General features: G+C 46.0%; 1 protein-coding gene across 3 annotated transcripts in view; it reads right to left on the bottom strand.

The window, feature by feature from the left end:
• Positions 1–2,742: 2,742 nt before the first annotated feature.
• Positions 2,743–22,752, bottom strand: part of PIP5K1B (phosphatidylinositol-4-phosphate 5-kinase type 1 beta) — a 257,803-nt gene continuing 237,793 nt past the window's right edge. For all 3 annotated transcript variants that reach the window (XM_084771731.1, XM_084771732.1, XM_084771730.1), the window contains 2 exons: positions 14,089–14,206; positions 2,743–3,500 (listed from right to left, as the gene is read on the bottom strand). In XM_084771731.1, the coding sequence (XP_084627857.1) occupies positions 3,498–3,500; positions 14,089–14,206 (121 nt within the window). In that variant the 3' untranslated portion in view covers positions 2,743–3,497. The remainder of the gene's footprint in view (positions 3,501–14,088; positions 14,207–22,752) is intronic.

Below are 22,752 nucleotides of genomic sequence, written 5' to 3'. Positions count from 1 at the left end.
GTTACCAGATGGTGTAAACTCCTTGTTTACAGTATTCACTGCCCTCTCTGCTGGCTTCATTTCCTTGTGGGAAGTAGCACCCTCCCAACCCCATTGGCTTAGGACGTCATTGTTACGTGCTCCCACAGTCCTTTTCCATTGCCTTAACAGTGGCATGCCTCAGGGTGGCTCCAGGTCCCCAGATGAAGACGGCCCTTGGAGCTGAGCTGTATCTGGCCCACGTGTGTGAGTGGGAATCTATTTCAGTGGTGTTACCATAGCACAACACGAATGCACCAACATATTTGGGAATGCTTGTTAGACTAGTTAAAAGAATCTACTATTGGGTAGATATTGTCGTAGAACTAGGAATTTTATTATTCCACTTCTACCTGTCCAAGACAAGGTATGCAAGTTGTCTTAGTCAATGTTCTATTGCCGTGAGGAGACACGATGGCTACAGGAATTCTTTTTTTTTTTGTTTTGTTTTTTGTTTTGTTTTTTTTTCGAGACAGGGTTTCTCTGTGTAGCCTTGGCTGTCCTGGACTCACTTTGTAGACCAGGCTGGCCTCAAACTCACGGCGATCCGCCTGCCTCTGCCTCCCGAGTGCTGGGATTAAAGGCATGCGCCACCACGCCCAGCTACAGGAATTCTTATAAAGGGGTTTAGTCCATTATCAGCATGGCCCCCACAAAGGCAGACATGGTGCTGGAGAAGGAACTGAGAGTTCTACATCTAGATCTGCAGGCAGCAGGAAAAGACAGACCCTGGGCCTGGCTTGGGCTTTTGAAACCTTGAAACCTACCCTCAAGTGACTCACTTCCACTAACAAGACCATACCTCCTAATTCTTGCAAATAGTGCCACTCCCAGTCAGGTGTGGTGGCACATGCCTTTAATCCCAGCACTCGGGAGGCAGAGGCAGGCCAATCTCTGTGAGTTTGAGGCCAGCTACAAAGAGAGTTCCAGGACAGCCAGGGCTATTACACAGAGAAACCCAGTCCGAGAAAAAAAGAAAAAACAAAACAAAACAAAAACAGCCTATGGGGACTGTTCTTATTCAAACCACCACACCCTAGGCTTGTTTCTTTTTCTTTTTGTTTTTGTTTTTGTTTTTGTTTTTTTTTCAAGACAGGGTCTCTCTGAGTTAGCCTTGGCTGTCCTGGACTCGCTTTGTAGACCAGGCTGGCCTCGAACTCACAGCGATCCACCTGCCTCTGCCTCCCGAGTGCTGGGATTAAAGGCGTGGGCCACCACGCCCGGCTTTTTCTTTTTAAATATTTATTTATTTATTATGTATACAATGTTCTGCCTGCATGTGTGCCTGCCCACCAGAAGAAGGCACAGATCTTATTATAGATGGTTGTGAGTTACCATGTGGTTGTCGGGAATTGAACTCAGAACCTCTGGAAGAGCAGATGGTACTCTTAACCTCTGAGCCATCTCTCCAGCATTCCCTCTCCTTTTAAAAAAGAGATTTAGTTATTCATCTTTAGGATGGGGGAGGGGGCTCCCAGGAGCCTATAGGGGTGGCCTTAGCTGAGACTTCTAGCAGCGAAGGTTAAGGAGCACTCCACCTCCTACAGCCAGATGTGACTTCCAGTGGAGGGAGGGGGACACCAATGCACCTATAACACCTCTGTTCCAAAATGTGTCTTGTCCACATGAACCATACGCATTAAGATGAGTTTAAGTGTAGGGATTAAGCAGAGATTGAGAGAATGGCAAATCAATGACTGGCCCAACTTGAGACCCACTCCATGGGAAAGAGCCAACCCCCGACACTATTAATGATTCTCTGCTATGCTTGCAGACAGGAGCCTAGCATAACTGTCCTCTGAGAGGCTTCATCTGTCAGCTGATGGAAACAGATGCAGAGACCCACAGCCAAACATTGGTCAAGGTTGAGAACTTTTGTGGAAGACTGGGAAGAAGGAAGGATTGAGGGAGCTGGAGAGGTCAAGGACACCACAAGAAGCCACGCAGTGTAAACTAACCTGGGCTCATAGGGACTCACAGAGATCAAACTACCAAAGAGCATATAGGCTGGACCTAGACCCCCCTCCCTACACATATGTAGCAGATGTGCAGCTTGGCCAACATATGGGTCCTCTAACAATGGGAGTAGGGGCTGTCTCTGACTCTGTTGCCTGCCTTTGGATCCCTTTCCCCTAGCTGGGTTGCTTTATTAGGTCGCAGTGGGAGAGGATGTGTTTAGTCCTGCTGTAACTTGAGGTACCTGGAAGGGCTGGTACCTCTTAGGGCCTCCTCTTCTCTGAGAAGAAGAGGGGAGAATGGGAGAGAAGGGCATGAGGGTGGGGCTGAGGGAAGAGGAGGGAGGGGCCAGGGAGCAGGTTGTAAAGTAATTAAATTTTTTAAAAAGGCAAAAAATATTTATTTATTTATATAATTTATTTATCTTCTGAGACAAGGTTTCTCTGTGTAGCCTTGGCTGTCCTGGACTCACTTGGTAGAACAGGTTGGCCTCGAACTCGCAGAGATCCTCTTGCCTCTGCTTCCCCAAGTGCTGGGACCACAGGCATGCACCACGTGCCTGGCTTACTTATTTTCTCTTTTAGTCAATAAATGATTGTGGGCTGAGGTTATAGTTTAGTGGTAGAGTCCTTGTCTGGTATATGCAGAGCCCTAGGTTTGATTCCTCAGCGCACGCACGGTGCACGCACACACACACACACACACACACACACACACACACACACACACCTTGAAGACTATAAGTTATTTGAAAATGTATGACCACAATTGAGAACAAAATATTTTATTTCTTTCAATAAAACTATAGTTTACAGTTGTATTTTACTAAATAAATTATATAATTTCTCTTTTACAAGCAATAAACTAAATCACAAATATTTCAAAGACAATATATATACAAGACATAAGGCCTTTTATAAATAGCTTTGCTTTTCTCATTTCACTAGTAAACAGTGAAAAAAATCTTTATAGAAGCTAGCTTTCTATAAAGTAAAGGCAGACCTACTATACTGATCTTTAAAGGAAACAGATCGAAGCTTTCAATGACATGGGCTATGATTAGAACTTCTGAAACAAAGAGAGAGAGGATATATATCTTATTTATCATTTTGCATGGATGGATTTTTTTAAAAAATATAGAAGCGGACTATGTGTTGCTTATTTGTAATCACTATATGCATGCAAAACGAAACAATGCAAGAGCCTAGAGGAAAATAGCACTTCCCAGTCCACAAACTGATTGGCAATGGTATAGAAAAGCAGCTTAAATAGAGCTCATGCAGTTCTTCACAGTCAGCAAGCAACAGCAGCCGCAGAACAGTGGGATCCTCACAGCCACCTGCTGACCAGCCACGGACCACAGCTCCCCGCCAGCTCACAGACAGACTTCAAGGTCCAGTTGATTCTCACCGTGTGTGCTGGGGCTCAGCCCAGTTCCTCGGGAGAATTCTGCTGTGGGGAAAGTTCTCTCCCACAGCTGCGTTCTGGTCCTGGCCATGTGCTCGGGTGCTTGCCATTCTCACTTACTGAAGGAAAATAGAGAGAGAAAAAAAGCAGGGGTGAGACTCAGCTTCGGCATCAGCCTGTAACTCCTGCCTGTAAGTGGGACCTTAAGTCCTTATTTCTTCCAGTATTAGTTCTGGGGTTGGCTTAGAATACCATCTGCTTCTTTGGAGGTGGGGGGCTGTGGCCTGTTAGTTACCCAAGGTTTGTTTATCAGGATCCAGCCCCAGTTGCATCACTGCATTGGCGCTGCAGGCTTAGAATGAAGCAACATTAAGACACACGCTGCCTTGTCAGCGCACAGGGCTCAGGGACGGTGCTGAGGAACGTGAGAACTCCAGCCAAACAGCACAACGACTTGAACATAGTCCTGAACTCCTGAATGCCATGCTCATTTCCAAACAATCTCCTGGTGGCCAGCAGTAGGGCAAGCCGTCAGATATCCAACCTAAAACGCTAACTATTTAAAAGCGGAGCCAGGGAACTCGGCATGATGGTACACCTTGAGATGCCAGCAGTTGGAAGGTGGAGACGGGAGGATGACAAATGTGGAAGTCAAGGTCATTCTCAGATATACAGTCAGTTTGAGGCCAGCCTGAGCTACACAAAACCCTGGCTCGAAGCAAGGCAAAAGCAAACCAATGAAACAAAAGAAACAAAGGAAAACGGGCAGCCGCGTCAGTCTGTGACAGATGCATCGTGGTACGTGTGAGCGATACCATTTCAGTCTGTACAGACGTATATTGGGTCCAATCTACTTTCTAATTATCTAAGCCATAAAACATTATGTATATTTCCAGGCCTTTAAATCCTGTTTCGTCTACAGAATAGGAATAATAGTTGCTCACCATACCACCCTGAATACACCTGAGTTTGATCTAGAAAGCTAAGCAGGGTCTGACCCTGTCAGCACTTGGATGGGAGAAGAGCAGTAACAAACCCTTTTCACGGAGCGGTTGTTAGGGACGGACCTTTCCTCCCTCCTACAACCTCCTCCCTTCTTCCCTCTTAGCAGGTTTGCTATGTTACCAGGCTGGCCCTGAAAATCCCAGGTTCAAGTGATCCCCCTGCCTCAGCTTGTCAAGCAGTTTGGACTATAGGTGCATGCCACCACAACCAGTAGAGACAAGCTCTTCTTTGTGTGTGTGTGAAATAAAATGTTAATGGCCCCCCCCCCACTATGTCACTGTTGCATATGTACTATTTGACTTAAACTACATCCCTATGCCTTTGCATTTAGACTTGGAAGTGATATTTTCCTTCCTCTGGGCTCTTGCATCACCTCACTTTGCAAGCTCATAGTGACTGCAGATAAGCAACATAAGTAATCTGCTTATATATAAAGAAGTAAAACCCAACTTGGAATAAAAAGTTTAAAATTAAACTTTTTTTTTTTTGTGGAAAAAATATGTCAATGGCAATCCCATTTGTCAATAAAGGGTTAATATTCATCACATACTCTGACTCAATTATGGGTTGCAATTTTATAACCTTACTTTTTTCCCCCTTTTCTCTGGTACTGGGACTTGAACCCAAGGCCTCAGGGATGCTAAACAAGTGCCCTAACTCTGAGCTACATCTCTAGCCCTCACTGCTTCACTTTATAGTTGGTGTTGTCCTCTGATGTGCTTATACTAGACAGAGTCTCTTTCTTAATTGAAGAGCACACGTGGGTAAGACAACTGAAAATGTCAAGCCTTTGTTGAAGTCTCCTGTCTTGGCTCACATGACTGCTTATCAGTTCCCCCCCCCCTTGGTCCCCAACATATTCTTTTGAAAATATATTTAGCCAATAGATTCTCTTAACATCTGGATAGTGCTGTGAGGGATTCTCTGGACAGAGGTGAAGGAAAAGGCAAGACTTCACATCACTCAAGACTTATCAAAAGGAACCCATGCTAAACAGCCTCACAAGATGCTCATGGTCCTCTGGATCTTAACCTTATGAGTGATACCCTTGGGATAAAATCCAGGCAACCATCCCACCCCCAGCCATGCTGCCTCCCCCTATCTGCTACCCAGAGCACTCTCATTTTGGGTTCAAGTTGGAATTACTTGCCAAAACGCCCTGCAGGAAGGCATTGTTTTCCTCCTAGCTATCGTAAGCCCAGCAAGTCCCCGTTTTGCTTAGTGACTCTTTTGCTATTTCCTGCTGTGCCTGCGTCTTTCCCATGACAGCACCATCTCCTTGCCCTGAGTCACTCTGTCTGTCTTTTCCAATAACTCACAGCAGAACCACAAATCTGTAGCAAGCCATCACAGCGCCTCACCCCAACTTTGAAGTCTCTTCTTTCTCTGGGTTCACCTGATTGTTCTCTGAGGGATCCCAGAATTTCAAGGTCAAAGCCACTACTACTCGGCAAGGAAGCCTAAAGTCTGTCCTTCCTCCTCCTCCTCTTCCTCCTCCTCCATCTCCATGTTTTTGAGATAGGGCTTGGCTACATGGCTCAGGCTGGCCTTGAAACTGCTTCCATGTTGTAATGAGGACTTTGAGGTTTCTTAGGCCATGGTCTCTCACATTTGGCTCTAGAATAAACTATCTTTTATCCTCTTTGAGGTAAGAGTTGTGTTTTTGAGTTGATAAAGCCATGCGGACGTGCCCTTGAAAAGGATATTGGGACCCCAAGCCATGAGGTGAGTACTTTTCCATGTGCAGTTTCATGTGGTCTTGCCTCACTTGGACCCGATGAAACAGAGGCGAGCAACTATGGCCTGAAAACTTCCCCCAATAAACCCCCTTTCCTTTAACTTACTCTGTGAGTGTGTGTGTGTGCATGTGCGTGTGCGTGTGCGTATGTATAGAGGCATGTACACGATGGCACACATGTGGAGATCAGAGGACACCTTGTGGGAATTGTTCCCTCCTTCTCCCATGTGGGATGAGGGGATAGAAATGAAGCCATAAGGCCTAGCAGTAAGTGACTTTACCTACTAAGTTGTCTGTCCCTACCTTTCTTCTTTCTAAATGGATTATCTCAAGTCTTTTGTCATAGTGACAGAGAAACTTTAGATGAGTTTGAGTCCAAATTTCCTACTATTACTGTTAAATAAATATCAGGACTCACAGCCGGAAGTGCAGTTGTTTTTTTTTTTCTGAGGACCAGGAGCTGCAGACTTCATCTGAGAAGCTTTGATGAGAAGATGGGAATGCTGCTGTTCTTGAAGGATTTGCACACTTTGGATGAAGACATCCATTTGGGTCTAATGTGGTAGGATGTCACTGGCTGGATTCTTTTTCTTTTTCTTGATTTATGTACTTATTATGTATACAGTGTTTTGTCTGAATGTGTGCCCGCACACCAGATCTCATTGTAGATGGTTGTGAGCAACCATGTAGTTTCAGGGAATCGAACTCAGGACCTTTGGAAAAGCAGTCAGTGCTCTTAACCTCTGAGCTATCCTTCCAGCCCACTGGCTGGATTCTTAAATGTTGGCCAGACCTTGTGTCAACCTCCAGAGCTCCATCAAAGAGCCCGTTCCTGTGGCAGGTTGGCAATAGAGAACCTGCCACTGTTTCCCACATCTCAGAAGATAGACTGAGACCACAGTCTCTCTCATTTCAAAAACGGTTAGTGCAAGAGCAATATTTTAATACAATTTATTGCTTCATTGATTTGTTTCCAAAGGGCAGGAGATGAGGGAGGGCACCCATGGTTTATGCATCCTGATCGTTCTACAGGGGACTTCTGGTACCTGACTGAGCCCTCATGTCAATCCCAGTGGTGCCTGAGCACCAGCCAAGAGCCTACTTTCTGACCTCAGCTTCTGCTGTACTTGGGAGATGTGTGTGTGTGTGTGTGTGTGTGTGTGTGTGTGTGTGTGTATACTGGGCTGATATGATTAGACAAGGAGCCCAGGCTTCAGAGGTGGTTCCTGGCTGCTCTGTCATCTGCATGGAAAGCTGTTCCCAGCCACATCAGAGCTGAGGAAACTGGAAGCTTCAGCCCTAGGAGGCTTTCTTCTCTTAGCATTTTCTGTAATAGTACAGGAAGGTGGCACTGCTCTTTCCCAGAGGACTTGGTGGTTGTCACAGGATAAACTGTGTCCCTCTAATGTTGAGGCCCCTAACTACTAGTCCCTCAGAGCATGGCCTTGCCTGGAGACAGGGTCTTTACAGAGGAGATCAGGTTAAAATGTGACGGTGGATTAGGTTTTCATTCATTAGGACTAGTGTCCTTTTAGAGCAGTGGTTCTGAACCTATAGGTTGAGACCCTTTGGGGATCAAATGACCCTTTCATAAGGGTTGCCCAAGATCATTAGAAAACACATATTGATATTACAATTCATAACAGTAGCAAAGTTACAATTATAATGGAGCAACAAAAATAATTTTATGGTTGAGGGTTACTACCACGTGAGGAACTGTATTAAAGGGCTACAGAATTAGGAAGGTTAAGAACCCTCATGAGCTGGGCATGGTGGTACATGCCTTTAGTCCCAGCACTTGGGAGACAGAGGCAGGCAGATCTCTGTGAGTTCCAAGCCAGCCTTATCTACAAAGCGAGTCCAGAACAGCCAGGACTCTGTTACACAGAGAAACCCTGTCTTGAAAAACCAAAACAACAACCCCCCCCCAAAAAAACCCACTGTTCCAGAGACAGGAAGTTTGGACCACAGACACACACAGACGGGATGCTGTGGGGACACAGGAGAAGACAGCTAGCTATCTATAAGCCAAGGAGATTCTGGCAATGGAGCTCGGGACCCTGCTGATACCTGACCGTGACTTCCAGTCTATATCCATGTAAGGGAAGAATGTTCTTTAAATCTTAAGCAATTATGCTGGTGCTTGGTTGCAACAACCTCAGAAGACAGAAACAGTGGCCAGGATCCACCATAAGGATTTAGAGTCCTCCTGTTTTTAAGCCTTCATATTTTCATTTTGTTATATTTAATCCTATGCCCCATCACTGATCTCCTCAGCAGCCTGTAAAAACAGGATGGATAAGAGATAGTAAAGAAAGCTTTTAGCACTGGGCTCTTGGTGATACTTTGTTATACTTGCTGTCTGAGTTGCAGAAACAGCGTTTTCTGTGTTGAATTAAACCGCCAAGGGGGCAGCTTTCAGAGACTCAAGTGAAACTGGCTTTGATGGACGAGAAGGGCATGCTTAGATCTGAGCCTCTCCTTTCTATTGTGCACGACTCTAACTGTCGCCTCCAGGCTAGTCAGAAAGGTGGCAGATGCTGGGCCTGTGGTACGAGATGCCTTTGATGGCCAAAGACTCTGGCACCTGCTGAACTAACCTCGCAGTGCTGCAAGGACCCAGTCAAGTGCGCAGAGAGGAAACAGGCTACCGAGCCCCATACTCACCCTTTATTAGGTTTCAATACAACCTTCAGTCTAGTCACTCACGCCTTATCCACCCACCATGGGCAGAGCTGCCTTTTCACCAGTAGGTGGCAGCAGAGGGTTTGTGGAAAGAAAGGACAACTATCAGCGAGTTTATGGCTGTCAATCACAGGGCTTGCTTTCTGAATCAGGAAAAATGCATTTGATTCTAATTAGATCTTAAGATGGGGGCCCTTAGCCATTATATGGCTCCCCTTTACACCGGCATAGGAGAATGACAGGGTGTTCAGAGCTGAAGGACCCTAGGAATTAGTTCAATGGTTCTGAGGCAGGATGCAGGGAGCTTCCAAAAACACCAAGGCTTGGGTCTACCCTTAGGGGGTTTGTTTGAAACACACATTGCACCCTCAAGGACAACGAAGACTTTTCACACAGTCATTTACACAACACCCTTTTTGTGTGTGTGGGTGAGGAATCCAAAACAACATGGAAACATCTATCCAGCCTCATAGCACTTAGACAAAGAAAAGAGAATGGAAGACAGATCTGTGTAGCACGCTGAGTAGTGAGCCCTGAAATTCTAGTCTACTGTGACCTTGGAAACTGAACTTACATGATGTCTTCACAAATGTAAGTAGTTAAGGCCACAAGAGATTAGGGTAGACTGTAATCCAATGGCTAAGAAGAGAAGAGGACACGTAGAGAATGGGGATTACAAGGAAGGCTGGGTGACTCTGGAGCTGAGGAGGAGGGCACTGTGTAGGCTTAAGAATGCCAAGAAAAAAGGGCTGGAGATATGGCTCAGTGGTGAGGAATATTGGCTGTTCTTTCAGAGAACCTGGGTTCAATGCCCAGCATCCACATGGTAGCTCACAACTGCACATAATTCCAGTTTAGGGGTTCAACACCCACATGCATGCATGCATGCATCCATCCATCCAAAACACTAATACACATAAAAAAAATGACTTTGTTAGGTGAGCTGTGGTGGCACATGCCTTTAATTCTAACACTTGGGAGGCAGAGACAGGTGGATCTCTCTGAGTTTGAGGCCAGCCTGGTCTATAGATTGAATTGCACCACATGTATACCACATGTCTGTCTGTCTAGTGCCTGTAGAGGCCAGAAGAGGGCACTAGATCCCCTAGAACTGGAGGTATAGTCATGAGCTGCCATGTGGGTGGTGCTGGGAATTGAACCCTGGTCTTTTGGAAGAGCAACCAGTGCTTTTTCTGGGGTGGGGTGGGGGGGATTGGAGACAGGGTTTTTCTGTGTAAAAGCCCTGGTTATCCTGGACTTGATTTGCAGACCAAGCTTGTGCCACCATGCCTGGTGCAGCCAGTGCTCTTAACTGCTGAGCTATCTCTCCATCCCCTATGTTTTAAAAATTATTCTAGGGTCCTTAAGCACCCCTCCACTTGTACATCAGAGAGCAGGGAGGAAATGTGTATGAATGAAGTCGAGTTCACCGGGCCCCAGGAATGGAATATTCATGTGCATGTTCACAGAATGGGATGATTGTGAATATGGACTGTTCACCAGTTCTAGCTGGGCATAATTTCACCATTTGATCCCTGCAGGTTCTGGGCCTGGAAGACATCAAGTTCCTCCCAGTAGCAGTGGCTTCCTCCCTGACATTTCATTCTCAAGAGCTGGAGAACCTTAGGAGCCAAGAAAACACTGGCTTTTTATGACTGAGAAGGGGACAGAAAGAGACCCAGAAAGAGAAGCAGTATGGTGCCAGAGGAACTGGGACATAGAGGCAAAGAAAGGAAAATAGCAGGCCCCCCATAGATGGCCTCCCTCAGAGGAGCTAGTTTCAAAGAAGGTAGGAGTCAAACTGGGCTGCAAGGCCACTGCAGCCAGGATGTTTGAAGAAAACTCCTTTGCCGCAGCCCCAGTTCTAATCTTGTGTAACAGTAGAATGTTAACTCCCATGAGTGCCCACCTAATCCAGACAGACTGGTTGCTTCTTAACATCACCCTTATTTCAAGAATAGCTGTCACCTGTGAGTGTGCTGGCACACATGCAGGGGCACTCTCCCTCCCCCCCCCCTTTTTTTTTTTAAAGTTTTGAGTCAAGGCTCATTACAAAGCTTTGGCTAACCTGGAACTTGCTAGGCTATGCTGACCAGGTTGGTCTTGACATCACAGAGATCTGCCCACCTCTGCCTCCTGAGCGCTGGAATCAAATGTGTGCCACCGTGTCTGCCCCCTGCCCCCCTTCCCAGCTCTTCCATGTGTCTTAAGAACATTCTTTTTTTTTTTTTTTTTTGGTTTTTTGAGACAAGGTTTCTCTGTGTAGCCTTGACTGTCCTGGACTCACTTTGTAGTCCAGGCTGGCCTCGAACTCACAGCGATCTGCCTTCCTCTGCCTCCCGAGTGCTGGGATTAAAGGCGTGCGCCACCACGCCCGGCTTTAAGAACATTCTTTAGTCAAATGATTTAAACAGTAGAGCACTTTGGGCTAAGAGCCATATTTTGCTTTCTAAAATCTCAGCTCCCCACAGTGTAAGCTTGTGAGAGACAGGAAAGGAGTTTAGTTCAGAGCTTCCAGCTTGAGGAGCTGTGAGCCTTTTCTTTGTATTTGTTCTCACAAAAACCCACTGGGCACGCGAGCAGTACCTGGGGGTGCTGGGAATCCAGCTCCATCTGGAGAGGGAGTGGAGAAGCCTCTGATTTCAATCCTCACCCCGTACCCCAACCCCGAACCCCAGGGGCAGCCCATTCTGGCTTAAGCAAGCAATGGTTGGGGAGACTCAACTGATGGGGTCGGTCACCTCCCGGCCAAAAGCTCCTGTGAATTTTCTAAGACCCCTGTGACCTAATTTGTTGAGTGTTTGGCTTCGTATTCTGTCAGGCTTTCCTCATACATAATGGCACGGCAGCTGTTAATTCAATCATTCCCACTTCTTTGCTACCCTTCTTCTTATGATCAAAGAGTGCCATTAACCTCCCCAAACACACTGAATATCAAGCTGTCCACGGGCTGCCTGGCAGTGCACTAATCTCCAATACCGGCAAGCAAAAAGAAAAAAGAAAGAAAGAAAGAAAGAAAGAAAGAAAGATGGCTTAACTGTTTCTTTTCCTTACATGCAGCTATTTTTGCACTTCAAACAGCCATTTTGCAGAAGTGCTTTCCCTGATAAAGACTGTGTGTTATTGAGAGGGTGCTAATGTGGCAAGCACAGAGTATACCTCAGGGAGCGAGTAACGGAAGAAAGCCCCGTTGGATGGCAGCCATCCTTTAGACTTCTCTGTTATTAAAAACGCAATCCCTTCATCTCTCGCTTACAAGCCATTCCCAGGGAGCGATGAAAGGACACTCTCTCCCCCTTCATTTCCCAGTGGGAATGGCTCTTTGTTGTTCCCCTTTCCCTGCAACATGAAATTGCATTCTACCTCAGGCAAAGCCTGCCTTGGGATCTGAGGCAACAGCGAGGGTGACAGGCAGCACTGGCTTCCCAATGGCAGAAGTGCCCATTTTCCATCAGCGCAGCATACTCAGTTCTGTTGTATTCTCTTCAATACCCCAATCTGTGGCTCATCAACTGAGCATTCAATAGGAACCATCTTTGGTCACCGGATAAAGCCATCTTAAAAAACCATCTCCCTTGATTTGAATATTTGCAAATGAACCAGAAAGCCTGGGGGTGTACCGTGGGAAGGTGAGGGCCCCTGGAAAGCAGTGTGGGAGGAGGCATCGGTGGGACCTGAATTAGATGCTTGGATATGGATGATGAAATGGTCAGCTCGCTTCAGAGGTCAGCCATTTTTAAAAATTTCAGTTGAAATTACAGAGAAAAGTCACAAGGCCGCCCTAGCCCACAGGCACAAGTTTGGGTGGATCCCTAAAAGGAAATTTCGTGTTCTCTGATATGCACAAACCAATGTGGTTGAAATCTGCATATTTCACAGGGAATATAAATTAAATACTTAGTGCATCAGTTAGACACAAAGTGGATTAGGATAACACCACTAAGAAAGAATCCTTGCCTCTTCAAGAAAGACCACACAAGAGGCACCTGACTACACTGGGCGAGCCAGAGAAGAGATGTCATCCCAGAAGCTTCAAGGGCCATTCAGTTAAAGATGGCTGGGAGAAAAGATGGCTGGGGTCCAGAGCTTTTGAATTAGGTCAGAAAGAAACAAGAGAAGTTGTCCAGGCCAAACTGGATGTTCTTTCTTTCTTTCTTTCTTTTTTTTTTTTTTGTTTTTTTGAAACAGGGTTTCTCTGTGTAGCCTTGGCTGTCCTGGACTCACTTTGTAGACCAGGCTGGCCTCAAACTCGCAGCGATCCACCTGCCTCTGCCACCCGAGTGCTGGGATTAATGGCGTGCGCCACCACGCCCAGCTTTCTTATCATTCTTCCACAATGTTGAGGTGAATGAAAAAACACTGAAGGGTGCGTAATGACTTGAGTCTTTGCAGTTGTTGGACAACATTCATCATCATCATCATCATCATCATCATCACCACCATCACCATCATCGTCATCATAATATATCCAGCAAGAGAACATACACCAGAACCACAAATTAATGGTGCTGAAGGTTCTAGATGCATTGCCCTAAAGCTGAAGTGAAGTGCAAGGGTGAAGGAGCTGAGGAAACTGCAGAGAACGGCTGTGCAGCTGAGAACAACCGTAGCTTCTTTGGAAAGCCATCCTCGTGTAACTCCCTGTGATACGGAAATCATCAGCCTGTTGGAGTTGCACATGGGGGGCCTTAGAGAGCATTCAGTATCCCATGTAATAGATGAGAAAACGGAAGCCCAAAGAGAGTGATGACACAAGGTCAGTGATCAATGAGAAGAAGCAAAGACAGGCACCGACACCCGGTGCCCAGTTCACTTTAATTTACAACTCATCTGGCTTTGCAACAGGGGAAGAGAATATCTTCAAAAACCTAGAAAAGCTGTGCAGGGACCACCAGCAGTACCGGGGGTTGCTGGGAATCCAGCTCCATCCGGAGGCAGTGGAAAAAGTCACCTATTCCAATCAACCCTTACCCCCTCCCCCTGCCAGGGCGGGGGCAGCCCAAGCTGGTTTAAGCAAGGAATGATTAGAGAGACCCAATGGAGGCAGAAGTCATTCAGGAGATTTGTCCTCTGGTTATATTTGCTGAACTAGTATTAACCTACCAATTCTTGCCAGTGTTCTAGCAGACTATGGGGCAACACCTTGGGAAGACCCACCTGACTTTGTAGAAGGGACAGGAGGCAATTATTTCTCTAAAAACCCCCAAGCATGCCTGGCTTTACCGCCCCGGACCCATTTGCAAACAGGGAGGCAAGAAGAATGGAAGAAAGTCACTCACTAAATAGACGTCCAGCACAGAGGCGTTGTCATCCTGCATTTCCAGAGTGTTTGGCTCAGCAGTCAGGTAGATGGTCCCCTCTTCCAAGGTGAAGGTCGAACTGGAAGGTAACCCTTTGCTGGGAAAGCAAAGATGAACAATGAGTCGGTGGCCTGCAGAACAGACCCAAGGTCGCATGTCCCCGGCTGTGCTGAGCTCTCATATCCTTACATCCCTACTTTACAAAATGGCCCCGGGAGCAGCCCTTCTGCTTTCCAACCTCCCCTTCCTCCCTGGCACTCCCGCTGCTCTTCCTTTTCTTCCTGTCTTGGAGCCTGAAAAGCCCAATGGCTTCTGTGGTTCTGAGGCTTGACAGTACATCAGAGTCTCCGGAGGGCTGGTCCCAGTGCAATTTCTTGGACCCTTCCATTGCCGACTCCATGAACTGCATTTCTGACCAATGGATGGGTACATGAGTGGAGCACAGCAGCCAGAGTGAAAATAAACCTCTCAAAATCAGGGGCAGCCGGAGGCCTCTAGATTCACAGAAGCCAGGGTTCACAAGACATGGGAGCCACAAAGCCTCTGCAAACACCACAAACTGTCACATATGTAAGGGGAGTGGGCTGGTCCCAGGACCACAGCTGGAATAAAGGACACCACACGAATCTGCTACTGGTTACTCTATGAGGAGCCCCTGTGTGGACGCTCTAGGGAAACAATAAAAGCCAGGACAACACAGGTAGCTGGCATTGTGTTTTTAAATATTTATTATAATTTATTCATATTATATTCCAGTTGTTATCCCCTTGCTCTTATCTTCCCATTCCCACACTCTCTCTCCCTTCTGCCCTAGCCCCTGTACCTCTGACAGGGGATGCCCTCCTCTCCCACTGTCTGACCACAGCCTATCAGGTTTCATCTGGATAGCCTGCCTCCCTTTCCTCTGTGTGCCCGCAGGGCCTCCCCACCTGTTGTGGTCCGTTTTTGTTTTTGTTTTTTTGAGACAGGGTCTCTCTGTGTTAGCCTTGGCTGTCCTGAACTTACCTGAATGGTGGCCAGACCATCACCCACAGTCCCAACACCAGTGTTGCCCTCTTGCCTTCTTGTTTTCCAGCGTCTGTCCTTGAAAACCACAGGGAACTTCTGCTGCTTAAAAGCATCATTTTTATTTTGGATGCAGAGAGATAGTTGTGTATCCCTGGCTGATACCCAGTTTAAATAGTGTCAAGACAGACCAGCGCTCAGGAGCCAGAGGCAAATGGATCTCTATGAGTCTACATAGTGAGTCCCAGTACAGCCAGACTACATAGAGAAACCCTGTCTCAAAAACCAAAACAAACAAAAAAAAGATTTGAAAATCAGATCAGCTCCTTCATTAATTAATACCAGTTATAAGACCACAACAGTTGGTGGCACACACCTTTAATCCCAGCACTTGGGAGGCAGAGGCCAGCAGATCTCTGTGAGTTTGAGGCCAGTCTGGTCTACAAAGAGAGTCCAGGATAGCCAAGGCTACAACAGAGAAACTTTGTACCGAAAAACAAAACAAACAACAAAAAAGTGAGAAATGTAATTATGAAGTATAAAAAACTAATGCAAGAATAAGCCATAACTTAAGTTAATGTATCTATAGCCTACAGCAAATTGTTTTAGCCCTTAAAGATGCTCTACACAGGAAAAAAAAAAAAAAAAGAAGATACGTTCCCCCAAAGGAATTCACCCAAACGCTATGGAGTAAGAGAATGTCTTGTTCTTGCCTTTTTTTTTTTTTTTAACTGCACTGTTGATTTCCCAGGCGCCCATCTATTTGTAATCAATTTATAATGTCTCAGCCTGTGAATTTCCAAGGTTCTGTTTTAGGAGTCACTTGTAACTGAGGGCCTCTCTCTTGGGAGAAAGGCTCTCAGAATCTAGCAACAGGGTCAGAGTGCCCACCACATACCAGACTAACAGAGGGAAGGTCCATTTTAAGAGAGATGCTACGTGACTGGGTTTAAGAGCCTGGCAGCCTGCCTGGGTTCTGAACCATCAGTTCTGCCAGCATTCCCTCTGCGTAGACCTTCTGAGGCCTGAGTTGTCCAACAGGCAACGAGCGGCACAGGAAGCTGCCTCTGTATGGTTCTGTTTTTGTCTCACAGAAGCCCAGGAGGTCCAGATAGCCCCCGCCACTCTGTTCTTGATAATCTGCAACCTTCTCATAGATGTGCTGAAGGGGACCTCATGTCCTTGTGGTCCCTCTGGCACGGACATTCATGGTGTTTTCATGCCACTGGGGCTGCTGTCTGCCCGGTGACATCAGTTTGGCTATACACAGAGCAATAGCCTAGCTGGACTGTTGAAACTGTCCAATAATTTCGAAGCCCGGAACACTGATATCTGTTCGTCGACCTAATGAGTGTTTCTACAGCCCATTCTCATGGGCACATGTGTTCAGGGAACAGAAGGAACTAGTCACACTTTCGTCTTTTAAAAGCCACCTTTTCACTGCCTCGGTTAAAAAAAAAGAGTCCCATACCACATGGCCCGCATAAGTTAGGGTGGGAAGCCATAGCTGCAGCCTGCACCCCCTCCTCTGCCCAGGAAGTTCCTTCTCAGCATTTCTCTTTTTAGCTGTTCTGGTGAAATTATTTTAGATTTATTTCAGTTTTCTGTGTATGGGTGGTTTGTTTATGTGCCCAGGCCTGGTGCCCTCGAAGGTCAAAAGAGGGCATCAGTTTCACTGGAACTGGAGTTACAGTTGTGGCTGCCATGTGGGTGCTGGGAATCTGCCAGAGCAGCAAGTGCTCATAACCCCTGCCAAGCTCTCCAGCCCCCTTCATATCTTTTGATGAACCTTGGAGTAAAAGACTCTCAACCCAGGCACCCACTGACTCCCTAGGGAGAATGAATACCTTATCTAATGCTGGTTCTTCCCAATACCTGCCACCTATATAATTCTGTAACTACAAATTATATTTAACTGTTTGAATTCCACCACCCACACATCACATACCCATTAGTGTTCCATATTACTTCACCTTTGCCTTTTCTCCCTTCATTTCCCTTCTCTTACTTTGTATTAGACACATAAAAAAAAATATCTGCATCCACTTCATGATGGCTGCTAGAACGTTCTATCATACAATAACTAGAATTTTCTTGTTTCCTCCATGAGTTGCCTCCAAAATTAGAAAATCGATACACACAGCTTATACTATTGAGGCTAGGTAAATACAGTTTAATGCTGGGTCAATGGTGAGTTAGCATTATATATATATATATATATATATATATATATATATTTGTCTCTGGGATCAATGCCATGATTGCTGGGCTATACTAAGAAAAATGTCCCTGGTGTCAAGGTTACAAGGCTCAGTGGAGTCTCTGGCTCCCTCTTCACGCTTGCTTAAATTCATGCCACATTTTAGGCTGCCCTGTGCTATAAAGTTTTTGTCTTTTAAAGCTGACTGTGCTAGGGGAAAAAAAAAACCCCGAAGGGTTTCCAGAGAGAGCTGAGCCAAAGCCCTGCTTCTGCGATGGCCTGCTATGACGCAGGGCAAGTCATCAATTGGGCACAGAACCCTGCCAGGCCATCGCACAGCATCATCCAAGGAACCAAGCTCCACTATGTGGATAAGAAAAAAAGGCCAACTGGAGGGAAGGCTTTTCATTACCGACACAGGGCAGGGGCAGCAGCAGCAGCAGCAGCAGCAGCAGCAGCAGCAGCAGCAGCAGCATTTTTTCAGCTCTGGAGTCATGCCTTGCCCTTTGATGAGGTCTCTTTGCATGGATGGATTTATCACAAGTGCTAGGAGAGGACGCCTCTTTTGGTATTTGAAGCCTTGCTACTGGACCGCCACCAGTAACAATGTGGCTAGAGAGCTCGCCTTGCAGGGAAAACCACAAACCCAGCTGGGACTCACTTGGTGTGGTTGCAAAACCTCATCCAGCCCTAGACTCATAGGCAGCTTTCATTCCCACAATGCCCAGGTGGGAAGCGGAGGTCAGAATGCTCCCTCCAGCCCTATTGTGAAGGGGGAGGGGAGAGACTATTGCTTTTCTCAGGAACTGGCACCAGACTTCCCATTTATGGCCTGGGAGATGTCACTGTGCAGTAGGCTCATGTCCCTCCACGCCAGAATCTGCTCTGTGAAAGACCCAGAAACATGAGAAACTTGGACTGCAGCTGCAGCATTGACACTGGCAGCGCCGGCACTGCTAACCACGTCTGCCTCTGGGAGCATGGCCTTTCGGAGAGTTCCTGTCTTTTCTCCTCTGCAGTCAGGAGCATGGCTGCTGTGCTTCCTCGGCTCCACTTCCGCTATTTTTAGGCTCGGAGACTGAGTGTTTCCAGCCAGAGCGCAGAGCAAGGGGGGAATCTCAAGTACTGATTGATGGCGGCCTGTGGCTGCAGAGCTTGGCAGAACCTCCTTGTGTACGGGGCATAAAGCCTGCTGCAGAAACAGCACTAACAGAAAGAGAATGAACAGAGAGGGTTTGCTGCTTAGAGAGCTGGCCTCAGAAGCTAGAGTATGGATGGTAACCCACAGGGAACCTCACCATCTTGTTTTCATTTGTCTTTCTAGCAGCCCAGCCCAGCCCAGCCCAGCCCAGCCCAGCCCAGCCCAGCCCAGCCCAGCCCAGCCACGCACCCACGTGCGCATTTAAAGCTGGTGGTTATTTACAGGGTTAAGATCATGTTACACGTTATTAAAGATAACCCTGTTAAGGCTGAGCCTCTTGCTATGTATTTTGTACCTTTCAGCCTTAAGCCTACACTGTTTAAACATAGGTCACCTGGATTTAAACCCAGGCCCGACTCTGGAGCAACAATAAATATAGTCTGTCTCAAAGCCCTCCAGTCTCTGCTGAGAAATCAGCCTATCTTCCAACCTCGTGTTTCTCAGAGTCTGAATCCCACTGATAATGGTTCAGTTAATAAGCAAGAGAAAGACAAGTGACAAATCTTTCTGAGTGACAGCTTCATTATTTGGCTTTGTCAAAAGGAGCAGGAATAGATGATGTTTTTTTGTTTTTGAAAATATTAGGAATTGAAGCCAGGGTTTCAAGCAGGTGAGATAAGCATTCTACGACTGGACTGTTATGATACTCACCTCAGGATGGGTATATAGATGTTAAAAACGTTTAATCCCACACTTTTAATCTCAACACTTAGGAGGCAGAGGCAGGTGGGTCACCTGGTTTGAGGCCAGTCTGCTCTACAGAGTGAGTTCCAGGACAGCCAGGCTGCAGAGAAACTTTGTCTCAAAAAACCAAAACCCAACCCAACCCAACCCAACCCAACCCAACCCATCAACCAACCAACCAAAAACCCTCAAGAACAAAACCTAAAAAAACCCTGACAGCCTTATCTCATATGACACAAAACCATTACTTGAGATAGATTATGGAAGAGATGTGAAAGTGAAAATGATGAAGCTCCCTCAAAACAGACAGACAGACAGACAGACTGCAGTGTTAATTTTATGACCTGGGGGTGAGGGAGGGAGAAGCTAAAGGGACCTTCTTGAGGAACAGGGCGATAACGCCCCACCTTGCTCTTTCATGGCTGCCTGAGAACGTAGGCATGCTTGCCACAGTTCACTGAGTGATTTGCAATCAACTCCTACTGAAATTATATTTCAGTAGTGAACTATCAGCATTAAAAAACAGCTTCTACTTTTCTATTTACAAAACCATAACCTATTCAAATATATATTGATAGACTACTCCATACCAGGTTATTATATTAAAAGCAAAAAGTAAAGCATGGTGGCACATGCCTTTAATCCCAGCACTCGGGAGGCAGAGGCAGGTGGATTGCTGTGAGTTGGAAGCCAGCCTAGTCTACAAAGTGAGTCCAGGACAACCAAGGCTACACAGAGAAACCCTATCTTGAAAACCCAACAAAATAAAACAAAACCGGGGAACAAAACACCCAACCCAAAACAGTCGGGAAGCAAGTACTTACATATAACATATAAAATGCAAAACATCCTTACATCACCCAACCACAACAAACCAAAATGTATACTAGCTTATTAAATTAATTTCCATCACATTTCGCAACTCTGATTGGTATCTGCTGTCCAGGAAAGTGTGTTCTTCCTAATGCTCAGATGTGCCTCCTGGCCAGATGTCTGGTGTTGACAGACAATCTATTTGAGTGGCTCCCAGAGTGGAGCCTTGAAAGAGCCTGAAAAACCTGCCGTAAACACCCCTGGAAGGGTGGCATTCCCTGCAAACAGACTTGACTGCCCTCTCCAGCTAGAAATAAGATGCAAAGGACTGGGACCTTTTAAACACAGGGAGCAATGGCATCCCTGGCTCACAGGAGCAGTGTGGTGCATGGAAGAAGGAAACAGACCAAGAGTCCGGATAGGCTCTGGTGCCTGTGGTTCTGTGGGGCAGAGTATGCCATATTTGAATAAGAACTGAATTACCCTGGATCCAAGCTCGCCTCCTCTGTAGAAACTAGACGTATTGATGTGATGAAGTCCCTTTGGCTCTCCAATAACTTTGATTCTTAGCCTTAGGTTCTCTCCTCATAAAGTAGAAGACTGAAGTGGTCCATTAGAAATACAACACATTGAGTTGGGGATGCCTTTTCTTGGCCAAACAGAAGAAATAGATAAAAGTTTAAGATAAAGTGAGCAAAACGTGGTTCCCAAGCTGGGCATCATCTGCTCCGCCCCACTGGGTGGCAGTTTGCAGCTTGCTTCTCTGTCATCTCTTCAACACTTCCCACTGTCAACCCAGAAGAAGCACACTTTCTTCTGAGATAATGCTGATGTGCCTCCCTAACTTTGCATGTTGCAGTCTTAGCCCAGCGGGCCTCAGAACGGGACCTTATATGGACACAGGGCTGCTGCAGATATAATTTGTTGAGATGAGGTCATAGAGGTAGCTGCACCCTGTTCTAACATGACCCGTGTTGTTATCCAAGTGAGAAATTTGTAACACCACAAAGAAAACTTCATGTGAAGATAAAAGCAAAGAGCTATACCCCAGGAATGCTGAAGCTTGCCAACACACTCCCAGAAGCCACACGAAAACCAAAGACAAAAGCCAGGATAAGTTTGTTCGTGGTCCTCAGAAGCAAGAGGTCATTAGTGTCTTTATCAGGGACTTTGGGTTTGCAGAACTGAGACTGATGACACATTTCTGTCATGTTACCACCACCCAGTCAGTGGTACTTTATATGGCAGCCTTGCACATGTGTTACAGTGGGTCAAATGGTTAATGTGAATCCTGGCCTCAGCAAATGGAAGGATCCACTAACCCTCCCTCCTTTCCGGTGACTCACAGCACCATTTGGGGGAAAAAGAACATCTTTCTCCTCCTTTCCAGACAGGGCCTCACTATGTCACTATGTAGCCTTGACTGGCTTGGAACACACTAAGTAGCCTTGGGTAGCCTTGAACTCACAGAGATCCACTTGCTCCTGTATCTATCTACCTTTTGAATGCTAGGATTAAAAGCATGTGCCAACATGCCTGGATGGAAAAGAACCTCTTATTGGTAGGAGTTCATATATGAAAGAAAACATAATCTTTTAAAGAAATCTATAGTGTAGCTGGGTGCAGTGGTGCATTTGGGGAGGCGGAGGCAGCGGATCTCTGTGAGTTGGAGGGCAGCCTGGTCTACAAAGCAAGTCAAGGACAGTCAAGGCTAAACAGAAAAACCCTGTCTCAAAACAAAAACAAAAACAAACAAATAAAAAAAGAAATGTTTTTTTGTACTATAATAAAAAAAGCAGAAGTGGGTTATCTGGGAGAAGGAATCAAAAAAAGAGGGAAGGCAAGGAAATGGGTGAGGGCAGTGGAAGAGAATGAATAAAAATGATATTTGGTGATGCATAGTGTGAAAATACTATAAAAATGACTTTATACACTAACCAAATAAATTAATAGAAAAAAGGTATTTTTACATACCCGAAAAAAGTATAATTTCTACCCCTTATTAAATGCTGTATTTCCTGTCCTTAAAAATGTAAGCCTTTTATTCAGTAAAACCTAACAAAAACTTGTATTTTTATTTTTATTTTTTTGTGCTTATGCCTTAGATTTCAGACTTTACTCTAATTGTACGATGAGATGTCCACACTCCACAGAGGGGCCGTTATTTAGTTACTCGATAATAATTGCAAAAGCTGCTGGAAAAAATAATATGAGAACAGACTAGAAGGGCAGCTTGGCTCTCACAGACGTGCTTTGCAATTATGACGGCTCACCGCTGCTGGAATACCACACGCAGGACCAGGTTTTACTGAGCCTGTTAGCATCAAAGAGGAGCAAAATGACAGGAGGGTTTCTCATGCATGGCTTGGCCAACATCACACTAATTATGGGCTCCAGCTTGAATAATGGGCAAATATCATGGTAACCGCTAGTCTCCAAGGTGCATGTCAACACTGTGTCCTGAATCATTAGGGACATAAACCGTTTAGGGGGAAATAAATTGAACAGAGCTCTAGTGGCCACAAAAAGGAGGCACCTGCCTAGATCCCTCCACAGCAGAGAAGATCTGGCACTGTGGACTGTGCTGGGAAGAACTGAGAACTTATTCAGGTTTCTGAGTTGCGTTAATAATCTCTGGTTGTAGCTCTTTATAGATCAAAATGTTAGGCGTGAGCTATGGACCGGAAGCAGGCGCACTCGAATCATAGGTCAGTTCATTCCAGTTGCTTAGGTCAGATTT

The sequence above is a fragment of the Acomys minous genome (genome assembly GCF_964271855.1).
Source record: "Acomys minous genome assembly, chromosome: 2".
NCBI classification, from domain to species: domain Eukaryota; kingdom Metazoa; phylum Chordata; class Mammalia; order Rodentia; family Muridae; genus Acomys; species Acomys minous.
The sequence above is the reverse complement of the archived record's forward strand: the minus strand, read 5'-3'. Positions and strand labels throughout refer to the sequence as shown.